This window comes from Quercus suber, unplaced genomic scaffold (genome assembly GCF_002906115.3).
Source record: "Quercus suber isolate HL8 unplaced genomic scaffold, Cork oak 2.0 scaffold_164, whole genome shotgun sequence".
NCBI classification, from domain to species: Eukaryota; Viridiplantae; Streptophyta; class Magnoliopsida; order Fagales; family Fagaceae; genus Quercus; species Quercus suber.
The window spans coordinates 714,770-729,790 of NW_027069625.1; the positions used below are offsets into that span (position 1 = coordinate 714,770).

General features: G+C 36.3%; 1 protein-coding gene across 1 annotated transcript; it reads right to left on the reverse strand.

Moving 5' to 3' along the window:
• Positions 1-6,140: 6,140 nt before the first annotated feature.
• On the reverse strand, positions 6,141-14,027 carry LOC112032136 (auxin response factor 6). Its single transcript, XM_024064894.2, has 14 exons — positions 12,761-14,027; positions 12,126-12,238; positions 11,236-11,334; positions 11,096-11,152; positions 10,857-11,012; positions 10,675-10,759; positions 10,273-10,363; positions 9,641-9,805; positions 9,436-9,558; positions 8,874-8,949; positions 8,576-8,723; positions 7,176-8,446; positions 6,848-7,038; positions 6,141-6,540 (listed from the first exon to the last, which is right to left on the reverse strand). Exons 1-14 carry the CDS (start codon positions 12,801-12,803, stop codon positions 6,342-6,344), a joined length of 2,817 nt encoding a protein of 938 aa, XP_023920662.1. The 5' UTR covers positions 12,804-14,027; the 3' UTR covers positions 6,141-6,341.
• Between the last annotated feature and the right edge of the window lie 994 nt (positions 14,028-15,021).

Consider the following 15,021-nt stretch of genomic DNA (forward strand, 5'->3'; position numbering starts at 1 on the left):
ATTAATGCCGTCAGTTGATGAAATTTCATTCTAAAACCTGGTTTTCAAGTTTGGTTATGTAAATTTCAAGCCAATATACATTCCAGATTGTTGGAAATTGATATTGACGAGAACATATCGTGGGGAAAAGCATGGAGTTTAGGGCATTCCTTAATGCAGCTGAAATACAAGAGCCAAAAACTTTGGGGGATTGTCTCACATATAAATTGTAAAGATTAAAAAGCATAAATGGACACAGATACATCCACTGTCACCAACACAGCCTAAGCTGGCTGCACACGCTGGGCTGCCATGGCCTTGGCTGCATGTCCACGAGGGGCTGCTACAGCCTCGCTGCAATGCTCAAAGGAGATAATTTACCATGTATCGGGTGCCCGTATTCCTCCTCTCACATGGGGTGGACCTCTACCATGCATTGGGTTGTGGGGTCCGCCCCCATGTAAGGGGGATACATGCACCCAATGCATGTAATACCACCTCGACACCGGCAAGAGCATGACACAAAATACGAGGTATGAGCACTATAACATAACAATTTTCGGAAAAATTAGGATAGTATGTTAGAGAGACAACAATTAATTAATTAATATAAATATTTATGTTTTTTTTTTTAAAAAAAAAACGATAACTAAAAAAAAAACCTTTCTTCCTCCCCCACACATCGAAGACAGACTCACAAGTCAGAAATTTTGGGGTGATACAGATCCAAAAAATTGTTATCACTTACCAGTACCCGGAGGTGGTGATTCTTATAAGAGCAAGACATACTAACTTGACAACCTGAAAGCCCATTGGAGAGAGACAGAGATAAAACATTAAAACCTTTTTATCCACTTCTATGTAATAAGGGTTCCATAAGAAAAACTAAGAGACAGGCTGTATGTACTGGGCCGAGCCCACTGATGGGCGGCCCAGTTTTGGCCAACCTAAACCCACTTAACACATACAATTCAAGAGAGTAAGAAAATTATCCTTTGTTTTTTAGTCATAGCCAGATTATAAATTTGGTAGTTTTTTTTTTTTTTTTTTTTTTTTTTTTTTTTTTTTTTTTTTCATTCACGTCCTACAATTCGGTAAAGAAAGTATTTTATTGGTTGCAGCAACTACAAATGAACCAAGGGCGATTTTACTGGATTGAGATCTGGTAAAATAACTTGCACCGTCTAATTAATCATGGGTGTGTAAAAAGAAGTTAAAAAGTAAAGTGTAAAAGTGAAATGGTTAAAATTAAAAATTAATTAAAAAAAAAATCAAAGGATGAGATTAAAAGAAAAGTAACTTTTGCAACTTTTAATTTCAACTATTAATTTCCTATTGCATCGTGTAATAGTCCTAGGTATTGCATCGAATCTCAATCCGATTTTACTGGGTAACTTTGTGGAGCCTTTTGTTTTGTTATTGCATGTACTAGCATCATCACTTGCACACACTATCATCCAATTTTGAATGAATTATTGCTTTCACATTTGAATGTAGGTGTCACTGTCACCCCCAAGAGGTTGGCGCCAGTTCAATTGCTTGTGCATGGAAATTCTTTTATTTTTGCATCTAACTACATTAATGATGGGCATGAGCTGTTGCCTATTATTGATTAATTGCTGCTATTTTTGGTTGTTGTTGTTCATAAATGTTGGATATCTTTACTGTAGCAAAAAACGTGTTCAATTTGTTGCATGTAATTTTATTTTAACATTAATTCAATAGTTATAATGGAGAGAGAAAGATTTGAACATTGTACGTCTCTGTTGAAAACATCAAAAAATGTTAATTGAGTTACAAGTCCTTTAACATTATATATGACGTTATATAATATAAATTCGGAACATTATTTTTATTTTTAATTTTTGGCCAAATTTTGTAAGACAATCTTTACTTTTTCAAAATTATGATTTGGGACGAATATAACTATGATTGATGATATGAAATAATTGTAAGTCGGTCTTAAACTTTACATTCCAAGTGCAGTTATGTTATTGGATAAATGCCTTAAGCCGAAGGCTGTGAAAAGAATTAAGCTGGTTCCACAACTCGCCACAAGTTGTGGCACCAGCATTGCTGCTGTGAAAATTGTGATTTTATCAGCCAATCAATAAATATCCATTCACACTCAAAGTGAAACAGTACGATGTCATATCTCCTAGGGGGTACTTGGCTTTGGTGACTAGCTTTCTAGCTAGCTTTTGTTTATAGTGTTTTGATGTTTCTAGTGTCCGTGTATGATGTTTTTGGGTGTATTACCTGGTTCTAACTTATGTGTCGTCTGTTGTGTGTGTGAAGTGATTTTGAATGAAATCTTCCTTTTCAGCAAAATAAAAAAATAAAAAACAGGTAGACTCTAAATAAAATAAAATTGCTAAAATCACTATCATTTTTCTTTTTCTTTCTTTCAAATGAACTTATAAGCTAATTAGCATGGGAATAAATATAATTAGTGTCAATTTAACAACAGAATGAATAAATGTCTAGGGTTCAAGGGATATCTCAATGGTTCCAAGCTTCCAAGGTATTTTTCCTAGTGCTGAACACTAGAGTTCAACCCCATTAGTCCCCTCCCGTATTTACCTAGCAATAAATAAATAAATAAATAAATAATTGAAATTTTTTTATCAATGGCACGAAATTGAATGCTTGAATATGTCTTCACTGTAAAAAAAATAAAAATAAAAAGAAGCAAGGCATTAATGTTTTTGTAATTGGTGATTAGATTTAGGGTTGACATGTGTCTTATGCACTAATACTTTTTTTTTTTTTTAATGTCATAGTGGTCAGGACTACCTCAAAAATTGTACTAGTGAAGCAATGTCACTCAGATAAGCTGGATAGTCGGTCTTTATAGATTACAGTACACAGGTTGACCCCATTTGATTGCAGCAGTGTCTGAATTTTAGCTGCACCAAGAACTTGGATGACTAACAGAGTTTAGAGTGTTTGGTCACTATCATTTTAGGTACTGTGGATATGTTAGCGTAGGACCCCTAAAGAAAATTCCAACCTTACGAATAGGTACAAACCTAATAATGTATGAGTATCATAATTCTTCTCACCACCTTCTGACTCTTTGTAGGTTCGCTTGGAATTTAAGCAAACCCCAAATTGTTGGTTTATTAGACCCTAAATAAGCTAACATGCCAGATTGCCATGCACATGAAACACTAAAGATTTCACCATACGAAGTACTACATTGGCTTAAGTTAAAAGTAAGAGAATAGGAAGACACAATGGCATATATAAAATGAGTGAACTACACTTCAAAAAAAAAAAAACTAGTCAAATTATAATTGAAACTTCAAAAAAAAAAAACTAATCAAATTATAATTGAAACTCCTCGAGATCACTTATTTAAGTTTAGTTACGACACGTCTATCCAATCAAATCCATATAATCAGTATCACAAGCTTGAATGTTTTGTAACTTTTGTTGCAGCAACTGGTATTCTTTGAGTTTAAAGTTTGTGCCAGGAAATTGCAATTCTAGGAAATTCGAATTGTTTTCGAGCGATGACTTGGAGGTTCATCAATACTTCAAATCTAAAATGCTATGCTGGAGATTTTCATTGCTTCTCTGAGTAAAAGTTCTTAATGCATACTACACAAATAATATAGTGAGCAGGGTTTAAGAAGTTTTAGCATCCAACCCATGTTTAGCTCTGAGTTTTTGCTCTCACTTAGAAAACCATGGAAAAAAAATTATCTATCCTGTTTTACATGTAAAATGTCTGTAAACAGGCAGATATTTGCTGATGATACACATGTTGCACTTTCAAAGTATACATGTTAAGCTAGATATATTATCATAATATAACCTTTACGCACATCTATGCACATATTATATATGTTTTTGATAATTTTATACACATCCAACCTACTTCCCATTTTTCTATTCATCACATGGAATCAGTATCCAATGTAGTAAATATTTTCTATTCTTCACATAGTATTAGTATCCCATGTAGTATATATTTATTTAGCCAGCGAGCATGGGCACAGCACTAGACTTGGAATTGCCATTATATTTGGCACCCTAACTTGAAACCGGTTTCATATTCGAACCCCAATGTCACATAATCAACACGCCCAAGGCATGCCTTAAACTCCACTTTACTAGACAGGAGAGATTCAAATCAATTTTTTATTTTTGGGACTAGAGATTGGGGAGGGGAGAGGAGAGTTTTTTTTTTTTTTTTTTTTTTTTTTTAATTTTAATAACAACGAAGAGTGAGGATTTAAACCCAAAATACTAGAAAGTATCAACGAGTTAAAGCTTCAAGGCTCTTTGCAAGAAATTGGGTTTTTTTTTTTTTTTTTTTTTTCAACGAGAATACAGATTTAAACCTAAAATGTCTTACTTGAAAATACTAAGAATTGTCAACTAATTAAACTAAGACTCTTCTAAGAAATTGGGATTCACTATGTGATTTAGAATTCACGAAGAAAAAAAACTTGCAGCGAAATTGAAATTCACCATGTGGTTTAGGATTCACACGAAGAAAAAGCCACACACAGTGAGTGAATCGCATCTCCCACAAGCTAAACAAGAAAAATATCAGTCCTTATTGGTCATGTTGTGCTTGAGAGCTTTGGGGTCGATCAAAAATTTAAAGGTGAGGAGGAGGAGGTACAAATACATATAAGCTCTAGAAAACGTCCCCACCACAAATATAAAGGTGGGGTTGGGGTTGTTGAAATGCCAACCTTACCTTTTATTGGGGTACTATTATTATTATTATTGGGTAGTGCCCTACCTTGTCACCATTCCATCCATCAAAAAGTTCCATCTATTACTCATAGCCCCACAACATGGCATCAGAAAAATACACAAACCAACCTTCAATTTCACCTTTACACAGTGGCCACCTAGTCCCACACCTGAATGAGATATATCTCCCTTGCCCCAAATTGATTCAAGTTTTATCCTCACCACCAGACGAAAAATGGAAAATAGGATATGAATGGGTTGTGTTAATGGGCACCATAAGGTGCCGTTAACAACAACCTTTTGCAACTTTTTATAACATTAATTTACTTTTTGCAGTTTTTTATTATTTTTGATAATTTTTAATAGTTTTTTTTTTAAAAAAATCTTTTTTAGTAACATTTTAATAACTTTTTGTCCTTTTCATTATCACAACTCATTAAGGGTATTCTTAACAAGCACCGCTTGTTTAACATTTTCCTGTAAGGTATTGGGGAAAGGACAACCCGTGAGGCACGTGTCAGTGTTTGCAGACATCACTGGCCCTACCTAATAGGGACACATTTTGGGCATCACATGATCATTCAGCTGAATATTATCCAACTTTACCCCCTCATGGAAAACAAGTCATGCCCAAAATTATCTAGATTTAACATCCCTTTTTTTTTTCCACTTTGGGGTGTACTATACAAATCATTATCACATTTGATCCTATACAATGTCATAGAATCATGTTCTTAATACGACATATATGGAAAACCCATCATGTGGATTTAAAATATTCCCATATGCTTTTCCAGTAATTTTCAACATTTCCCTCTTATGCAAAACAACTGTTTTTCAATTCCAATGAGTAATTTCTCTAGATCAATCACTTTCAAAGTATCAAAGTACATGAATAAATATCTTGACAAAGCCTTATGGAGACTAGACTAAGTCTTATGGAGACTACCATCCATATTATCAATGGAATTCAAACCTTTCAAATAATTTTAGTACTGCAATTAAAAGTAACACAAAGGATACATAGAAAATTAAGCAAACTTAAGAATGCACATAAACAACCATGCGTACACAAAGTGTGCACATGAAAAAAAGGAGTAGGATCAAGCACAATTGATGTATACATTGAGCAAGGCATATTTAATAAGATGATGCATTTAAAGCAAAGATGGGATTCTTCAATTTGTTTTTCAAAACTCAAAAACCCTACAACACACAGACTGTTTCAATAATAACAGAAAGCATAATAGAGTTGTTTTCAACCCCTGGCTGATATAGATAACCATCACATAAAATTGAAGCCTTATGATTCTCTCTCCACATGCAGAAAGTTATTGTCAAAACATAAGAAAATGTGAAGTTAAACTCAAGAAGATGAATAACACCTTATGAACAAGTGCAACATCTTGTATCAAATAGACTGCAATACTACAGAAACAAATATCTATCTTGACAAACATTAATTTCCTAATATATATATGTATAGTATGTATTCCAAAAGCATAGAAAAACATAGAAGTATATCATTTAATTACACTATTAGCTTATAAGAAGCTAGAACTAAGCACCAATTCTTGACCTCACAAGGCAGGAAGAGATGCTAATACTACAGAAGCATAGAATGGTTCTTAACTGGTTAAATAGTTTTAATACTCAAGAGACCCCACAGACGTTATTCCAGAGCTCAAATTTCTTGAGTCCTGCCGGCCTGCATAGTCGTCACAGCTGTTACTGGACAGCCTCTGAATCGGTACAGAATTCAGAAGCTCTAGACCTCGCTTGCCCATTTGCTGCACTTCCTGTGGTGACAGTATTTTGATACACCACACACTGTTTACAAACTCCCTGGTGTTAAAAAAAAAAAGCATTATCTTATCAATCTTGGCCAATTAAGAGCAGAAATCAAGATAAAATGTAAAAACCAGAGAAGACAATTGTATTGAGAATATAGACCTCCATGACCACCATTTACAGATGGCCCTAACGATTCAATTCAAGTTTTATGCTTTGAGATGCAAATCAATACTTAAAAGGCATAAATTTATGATCCAACAGACAATTTTTTTAAAATAATAATAATAATAATCCTGAACCTATCACAGTTTTATTTATAAAGAAAAGAGGCAAAAAAATAATAATGATGGAAACTCACGGCCAGGGGTCATCACCGAGGAGAAGAACATCATTCTCCCGGTCTACAAATACAAGCTGCCAGCCTGATCTCAGGGGGTCCTCCAACTCGCCTTCAAGGCCAAACATTTGAGCCAACTCACCACGCAACTCATGGTAGCTACTAAATTTGGTGATATCCAGTGACCTACCAAAGGACCCTGACTTGTGAACCTGTTAATATTTACAATAGTCAAATCAGAAACAAGAAAGAATGCCAAAGATCATTATAAAAAGTTAAATATAATAGGAATATGATTAAGAAAAACAATCTATTGCGCACACAACATAAACCCAAAAAGGCAGCTCACCTTAACAAAGGTTCGGGTTGGTGGATTTACTTGGCCCACGTTTTCTGGAGACTGCAGGAAACCAGATTCATCAATGCAACTGGAAGGTGTTACTGCTGGATTAAGTGAGAAATCTGAGCCTGCAGTACTCATATAATTAGAAGAAGGGAAGGGTACGGTTGTAGAGTTGCTATCGCTGCCAACTCCCTTAAGACCTGACATCCCATTCTGCATTAGAAGGGTTGATGGCTCTATATTAACTCCAAAGAGAAGATGGCTGTGAGGGTCAGTGCTCCCTTGGTCTATTGAGCACTCCCTCCCAGGAAAGGGTGGTAGAGAAATAGAATTTGAAGAGATGTTAGCCTGAGGCATTCCCAACTTCTCCGCCTGGGGCAGAACACAATGAGAAGCTCCAGAGGAGAAAAGAGGTTCAACTGCAGCTCGCTTAGATGGCCAGGTAGTAGAAGATATCAAGGAGCTAGTTCTCGGCAGGTTGAGAAGGTGGGATGATTCATCCTGGGGAAATGAACCCAACAGACTGTGTAGAGGAGAAACAATAGGACTGGTAACAGGATTCCCATTAGAATCAGAAAAACTCTGCTGTTGGCAAAGAGAAGGAATTGCTTGCAAGGATGGTGATTGGGATTGAGAGGATGAAGCAAACTGAGACATTGTAGAGACAGCACTTGAAATCTGTTGATGGTCAACCAGTTGTGGCTGCGGCTGCGGCTGCGGCTGTTGTTGTTGTTGCTGCTGTTGCTGCTGGTGCTGGTGCTGGTGCTGTTGCTGTTGCTGGTGCTGTTGCTGTTGCTGTTGCTGCTGCTGCTGCTGCTGCTGCTGCTGCTGATGATGATGATGATGATGATTATTGAACGAGTGCTGATGCTGCAAATGTTGCTGAAGAAGTTGTGATTGAGCTTGAGCCTGAGAGTGAGATTGATGCTGGTTTTCCTGAACACTTTGTAGAAAAGCCTGTTGAGATTGAGAGTGCTGCACCATCTGGGGCTGCATCAAAGCAGCAGACCTACTTTGGAGATTCTGTGGTTGCTGGAATTGCAGTAGGGATGTAGGTGGTGCTTTGGAAGGATCCACAGCTCTCATTTCCTGCAGGGCAGCAGCAGCCATAGCTTGATACATATCAGTTGGCAAACCAAGCATGGAAGCATCGAGCCTTGGTTGCATCCATGGAGAGACCCCAATTCCCTGAAAGTTCAAAGATTGGATTCCACGATCTCCATTATCTCGGAGCCACATGAGAGGAGAATTAACTCCCAGATCTTCATCCTTAATACCTTAAAGCAAAAAACATCAACAAAGAGAGTTGAAACTTTAGCCTCGATGGTTTAAGAGAAGAAGAGTATGAGATGCGTTGTAGAATGTCAAAATATAATACATAGCCCTAGGTAGAAGAAGATGAGTACCATGGAAAGATGGAAGTCCAGGTGGCCAAGGTCGCTTAAGCCTGAGAGGAAATGGAGATGGATACATTGGGAATGTTGTCAATGGTTCAATCTCCCATAGTGACACTCTTGGCTGCCTATCCCCTGCTGTGGATTCATCCCAGCCAACCTGCAACCATTATAACGACATTCACAATTTGATCTATTCATAATAGGATGGAGATTTAACCTGAAAGAAAATTAACCTAGACAAGGTAATATTCTATCAAGTTACTTGCCAATTCATAAAAAATAATATCACCATTTGTTCTCAACAAACCTTGACAGAGCGCCAATGTGAATTTGGCCACTTAACAGGATCCAAGTCGCTTATGCCAGTTATCGTACCCATGTAGCTGAATAACATACAATGATCAGTCCATATTTCACATATAAAAGTTAATGTCTTGGGAAAAAATCCTTTGCTACAAAGATAACAAATAAAAAGACCGCAATTTATCAACCTCAAGGGCATTAAATAGGAGCTCAAACAAGTGTAACACACACTTCATGCCTATTCAATCCAACCACAATTTACCCAAAGAGCTTTGTCTGTGTATTGAAATACCAAATGATTAAAATATCTCATTGTTCCCTACATTGTCACAGATTTCATGTTCAAAATATTGACCTGGATTTAAATATTCATTTAACATTCTCGCCCTTAAAATGTTGACAGTCTTTAATATATCACGGACTTTGTATAATTTTACTCCATAATATTCTATTTCATAGATTATCTAGGCCTGCTCGCATGCTTCAGAGTGATCTATTAAAATATTAATTTGGGAAAACAGAAAGGCACAGACAAAGTGACTAACAAGAACTGGTTTGACACCTACCGACGGACACTTGATTCTTCTGTTTCAAATAGCATCCTAAAGCGCATCCCAACAGATACACGAGTATGACAGACTGCTTTAACATACTTGGCTAGTGGTATGACAAACTCCGATGGGCTAGCCCTGAAAGAAGATTGATGTGAATTTAGAGGAAGCTGGTCATTTGCAAAAATATATAATTTATACCACCATTGAAGAATTGTACCTTGGGTTATAGAATATGGTAAAACGGCTATTGGTTGCAGCTGCATGAGCTGCAGCAGCAAGAAGACCCAAGTGCATGCTATCACTAGATAAAACTGATGACGGCATCACAGTTTGTGGTCGATTAGCACGTCGGATACCGAGGAGTAATTGATTCTTTTCATTCCTGATGAACAAGATGACATATCAGTCTGACTCAAAAAACACTATGTATAATATTTATCTATGTTCATATAACTTTAAAGAAACAAGTTAAATGAAAGAGTCAGATAAGTTGTAATCTCCATGCCTTGCACACACAGTATATGATACACGTACAGAGGATTTTTCTCAGCAAGTACATCAAGAGAAGTTTTAGCCCAAAAAGGGCCTTATGGTCAGAGCCAAACATATTTTATATTGTGCTTTTCTCTAAACCTACTACGATATATTTATCGACTTTCCAAGACAATGAATAGGTTACATAGCTCAGATCACCCAGATAAGTTTTCTAGGCCACAGGAATATCAATGGACAAAAACAACAAGCAGTAGGAGAGATGCAGGAGAATGAGAAAGAAAAATTATTCTATGTCCTGATTCAAGTACAAAATAGGTGAAAATGTCAATATCAGGGGATTAGCAAACTGCCTACCAGATAAAAAGCACTGAATCGCCAGCAACGAGTCTTTTAGCACTTACAAATACACTCCAGCCAGTTGTAAGAAGGTGCCTTTTGGGCTGGCCTGCATGAAAACAAAAAGGTAACAACCTTTAAGAGAGCATTTAGTGTATTTTGTAATGCAACCCAAACTCTGAACTCTGGGGAGAGTACAACACTACCTTCAATTATACATGATAAAAACCCTTACAGAGACGGCAATTAGCTAGAAATGTACCAACAAACTGTAGACAGTTGGCTTACACTAATTAAAAGGATTCAAACTCACATCTCACCATCTACCACATTTCTTCTCTAAGATTTTGAAAAGAAATTTAAAAAATAAAAGGCGACAAAAAGCAGCATTTTTCATAATGGTTGACTTAAAACACTCACCACGAAATATATGTCTAAATTTCCATTCATTATCATGCAGATCCCTTGCAATTAACTCTTGAGCAGGAGGCTGCTGGGAGAAGTCCTGCAGGTTGGAAGTCTGATGTTAGAAACAACACGAGATTGTGAACCACAGGAGAATCAAAAATTGATGACTGTATCTTCAGTTAAAAAAGATTTACCAGTGGAGGAAACACTTTTTCGGCTGCTCGGCGAGGAACAGAGAAACCTCCATGAGTGCTTGTGTCACTGGCTGTCAAAGTTTTACAAAAATAATTTGTTGGCTGTTTGCTGGGGGTGCCCAGCTCTGCTGGGAGGTAGGCATCCTTCTGCTCTTGCTGCAGATTAAGGTCATTATCAAAATGTGAACCAATCAATAAGGTCAACAAACCAAAATGCGAATAAATACACAGTAGTGTACCGGATTCAGAGGTTGCAAGGTCATCTGAGCATATACTTCATCTGTCTCAACATCTGCCTGAAGTTAACAAATTTGGATCCATCACACACTGGCCTAAAATAATTCAGAAACCAGAACAAACAAAGCTAGAAAACCCTTACATGCATGGTCACGTTGTGAAGTTGACAGATAAGTTGCGGAGGTAAACTTGGGTAGTTAGGAATATGGGCATCAACTTCCCTGTTGGTTGACGCAGCAACCTAAGTTGAACCATTAAGATATGCTTTAGATATCAAGGTTGGTATATAATTATTATATCTCATTTCAATGTATATGAACCATTCAACTCCTAATGATGAATCTGGCTTTAACAAAAAAAAAAAAAAAAAAATCAAAGCATGTTAATCTTCAACTATTAACATTCAAAAATTCTGAACTATGGACAGGCACCAATCAATCTACATGGTTATAAGTTACAAATTAATATTTACTAATAGAAAAAGAATACTAGACAGGTTGACATTGATTTTATCTCCAGAAAAAGAGAAATCTGACAAGCTGAAGCTAATGGAACTTGCATAATAATTGATAGATACCCGCGCACGCACATACGTGCACACAAAGGGAAAGATACATCTAAGCACAAAGAGTAATCAAACATGCCAAGTGCATGCTTATATTTTCATTATCAAAATTAGCAACTCCAAACAAGGAACGCAAGAAAGGGGAAGGAGAAGAAACAAAAACTTCTCGATCTAAAGATATATATAGTTCCAATGCACTTGCAGTACTGTCTAGGTCATCATCAGTCATTATATATGTTAATTCAAAGGAGAGGGGAAAAGTTAATACCAAAAAAAGAAACAAAAAGCAAAAGGAAAATTTATGCAGAAAACAGCAGTATTTTTACTTGTCTAGAAAAAGTAGAACAATATTCATGATTCAATCTTTAAGTAGCAGGCAGAAGTTGACAAATTGGGTGCCCATTTCACAGTATCAGCTCCAAAATCCAATATTACAATCATTTACATCTCAACTCAAATATACTAACCTGTTCACTATGACCCTGGGGGAAGTAAACAACACGGCTTCCAACAGCCGGTAGTGAAACCAGAGGACCCGCACAGGCATGCCAAAGTTCAGAGTTTAGAACTCTCTGCTCACCTGCAAAATTAGTTTCTGTGACACAGAGTTCCATGAAGAATACATGTAAACTATATATAAAATTTGGATATTACTTGAGAATTCCATCAGTATGGCTTCATGGCCATCCCATCATGGTAAATATCAAATTCAGGAACCCAATTAAGATACTAAGTGATGGCTACTACAACATAAAAAAAACCAAACCCCAAAGGACAAGAAACAGACAGAAATTCAGCAAGATGCAGCCAAATTAATATTTTGGACCTGGTTGCTCAGAATATGGAGGAGAGAGAAGAAGCTATAGCAGTAAACATTAAAAGTTTCAGGTAGTGTCCAAGAAGCAAAAACAAAAGGAGGAAAAAAACACAAATATTAAATTATAGCTCTCTTGGATTTTCAGCATTTTTATTTTCCATCCCTATCGTGATATTTCTCAGAAATCACAGTGAGTAGCCATTGACATGTTCCCCCAAAAAATTGATGAGAGAGAGACTCAGAATAAAAGAAATTACCAAATCTGCAAGAAATTAATTGCCATACCTTCCTGGGATTGAGGACTAAAACCTGCTGAAGAGAGCCTCATTCCTGCAGATATTCCAAAAGTAGTTCAAATCTAGTAGTACTACTTTAGCTCAAAACTAATTATATCCAAAAACCCACTCTTAATCAGAACTACTAAGCACCAAAGTACCCCTAAAAAACACCAAAATCACTGAATAATCACTTTCTTTACATCCTTCTCTTTCACTGCACAATACCATGTCCTTTTACCTTTCCCTCTCTCCCTCTACTTATAACAACCAAAATCTTTCAAAGAGACCAAACTTATAGACTAAGAAACTTCATGCAAAGACACCAAAAACCCAAACCCAAAAACCCACTTCGGAATCTTCAACCGAAACCGGTTCCACTACAAAGCACAGTCGATTTGAGCCTCATCCGCACCTTACAATCCTCACCCACAACCCCCAAAGATTCAAACTTTGAACCCACAACTTCATGGTACAAAACAAAAAAAAAAAATTTCACCAAATTATAAACCTCAACATTACAGCTCCAAATCCCAACTCACAAAAAAGAAGAAGACAGCTTTTGGCTTTTTTTGCTTTGCTTGCAGCTCCACAGTTAGGCTAGTTCCAAGACCTGAATTTTTTAGCCCCAAACTCACAAAACCAAGAAAACCCAGAAACCAAAAACACTTAAATATGCCACCAAGAGACCAGATCTCAGCTTCAATGCACCAAAGCTGGCTTCACTACAAAGCACAGATCCCAATTCAAAACCAACCCAGAAGAGAGCTAAACACAAACAGCCAACAAAAGCAAATTTTTTTTTTCTCCCAGATAATAAATTACCGATCACTGTTCAGAAACATGGGTAGGCTTTCTTCAAAAAGACCATATCTTTTTATATTTGCATGGACTGGATTTGGGGTTTGGTTGTGTTTGTTCTTACTTTCTACTAATGGAAATGGAGGGCTTGATTGAAGCTAAAAGAGTGTAATGGGTTTTGTGGTGATGGTAGTGGGAGTGGCTGTACTAAGTAGTCCTCTCTCTCTCTCTATTACTACTACTAGTACTACTACGTTGTTTGGTACCTCTGCTATCACTATTCACTATTGCTTTACCAGTTTCTCTCTCTCTCTCTCTGGTTTTTTTTTCTCTCTCTGCTACAATCAATCAAAACACAACCGCCATTATTTCTAGCTGTCTTTTTTATACCAGGGAAAAAGCAAAGCAAAGACTCATTGAGAAAGACAGAGAGAGAGAGAGTGTGTGTCAGATTTTTTTATATATAGACACAGGAAGGTTTTGCATTTTTTGCTTTTCTTTTGTTTATGACTTTTCGTTCTCGTTTCAGAGTTTTCAGGCCATTTAGGAAAAAGTTTTACAAAAAAGCCTCGGTTCTCTACCATTTTACTAAAGTGACCCCTCCATTCCAACCCCAAGTTTTTATTTTATGCTATGCTTTGCTTTTATTTTCTTCTCTTTTCTTTAGTTTTATAACTTTTTTATTTATCATAGAGAGCTGCATTTATTTCTTTTTTTTTTTTTTTTTTTGGTTAAAGAAAAATGAGGGTTAACTAAGTTACATCAATCCTTGCAGGGCGCACAAGTTAAGATCAGCAGGTCAATCATTATATAGATGCTCACCATCGAAGGATTTCTAGCGACAAAACTCAAATCTAAATGAGTTAGATGAAGTGTCCAAACTTTACCAACTGAACTATTCTCATTAACTAGAACTACATTTTTTTTTTTTTTTGCTTTTTATATTCCCAAAAATTGTATTCTCTCTCTCCACTTTTGTACTGTGAATCTGTGATGGGCTCAAATGAAGTAAACTGTGGGAGTGTGAAAATTTTTTAGGAAGGTTGTTTTATTATTGATATCTAGAATGGGAAAGTAATGGTAATTAGTTTGAATTAACTTGCATGAAATGATTAGGTGGCACTGTTTGCACAAAGGGTATGGTGATGGCTGTGGTTTTCTTTTTTCCAAGTAATGGTGATGGCTGTGGTTGCAACTTGCAAGTTTGTACTCAAAGAATGTAAAGATGGGCCAACTCGGAGAGTCCAACTTATAAGTCTTTTTTTAGATTCTGCCTTTTTTTTTTCTTTTTTTTCTTTTTTGATGAGTAGATTTTGCCAATTAATACATAACATGACCCAGCTTCAATTTTGACCGCACTTCTTTTTTCTTTTTCTTTTTTAATGAATAATATTTTAAGAAGAAACTTCGAGGAAAAAAATCCAAGAAGAAAAAGAGGGGACGAACATGGGTCATTCTAGATCAAAGGGC

Excerpts from the sequence above, each read along its gene's own strand:
- LOC112032136 (XM_024064894.2), bottom strand. The coding sequence starts at position 12,803 with ATGAGGCTCTCTTCAGCAGGTTTTAGTCCTCAATCCCAGGAAG. Across the intron at positions 12,239-12,760 it reads TAGTCCTCAATCCCAGGAAG|GTGAGCAGAGAGTTCTAAAC; the intron begins GTATGGCAATTA and ends CTAATTTTGCAG. Across the intron at positions 11,013-11,095 it reads CCTTGCAACCTCTGAATCCG|CAAGAGCAGAAGGATGCCTA; the intron begins GTACACTACTGT and ends CTTAATCTGCAG.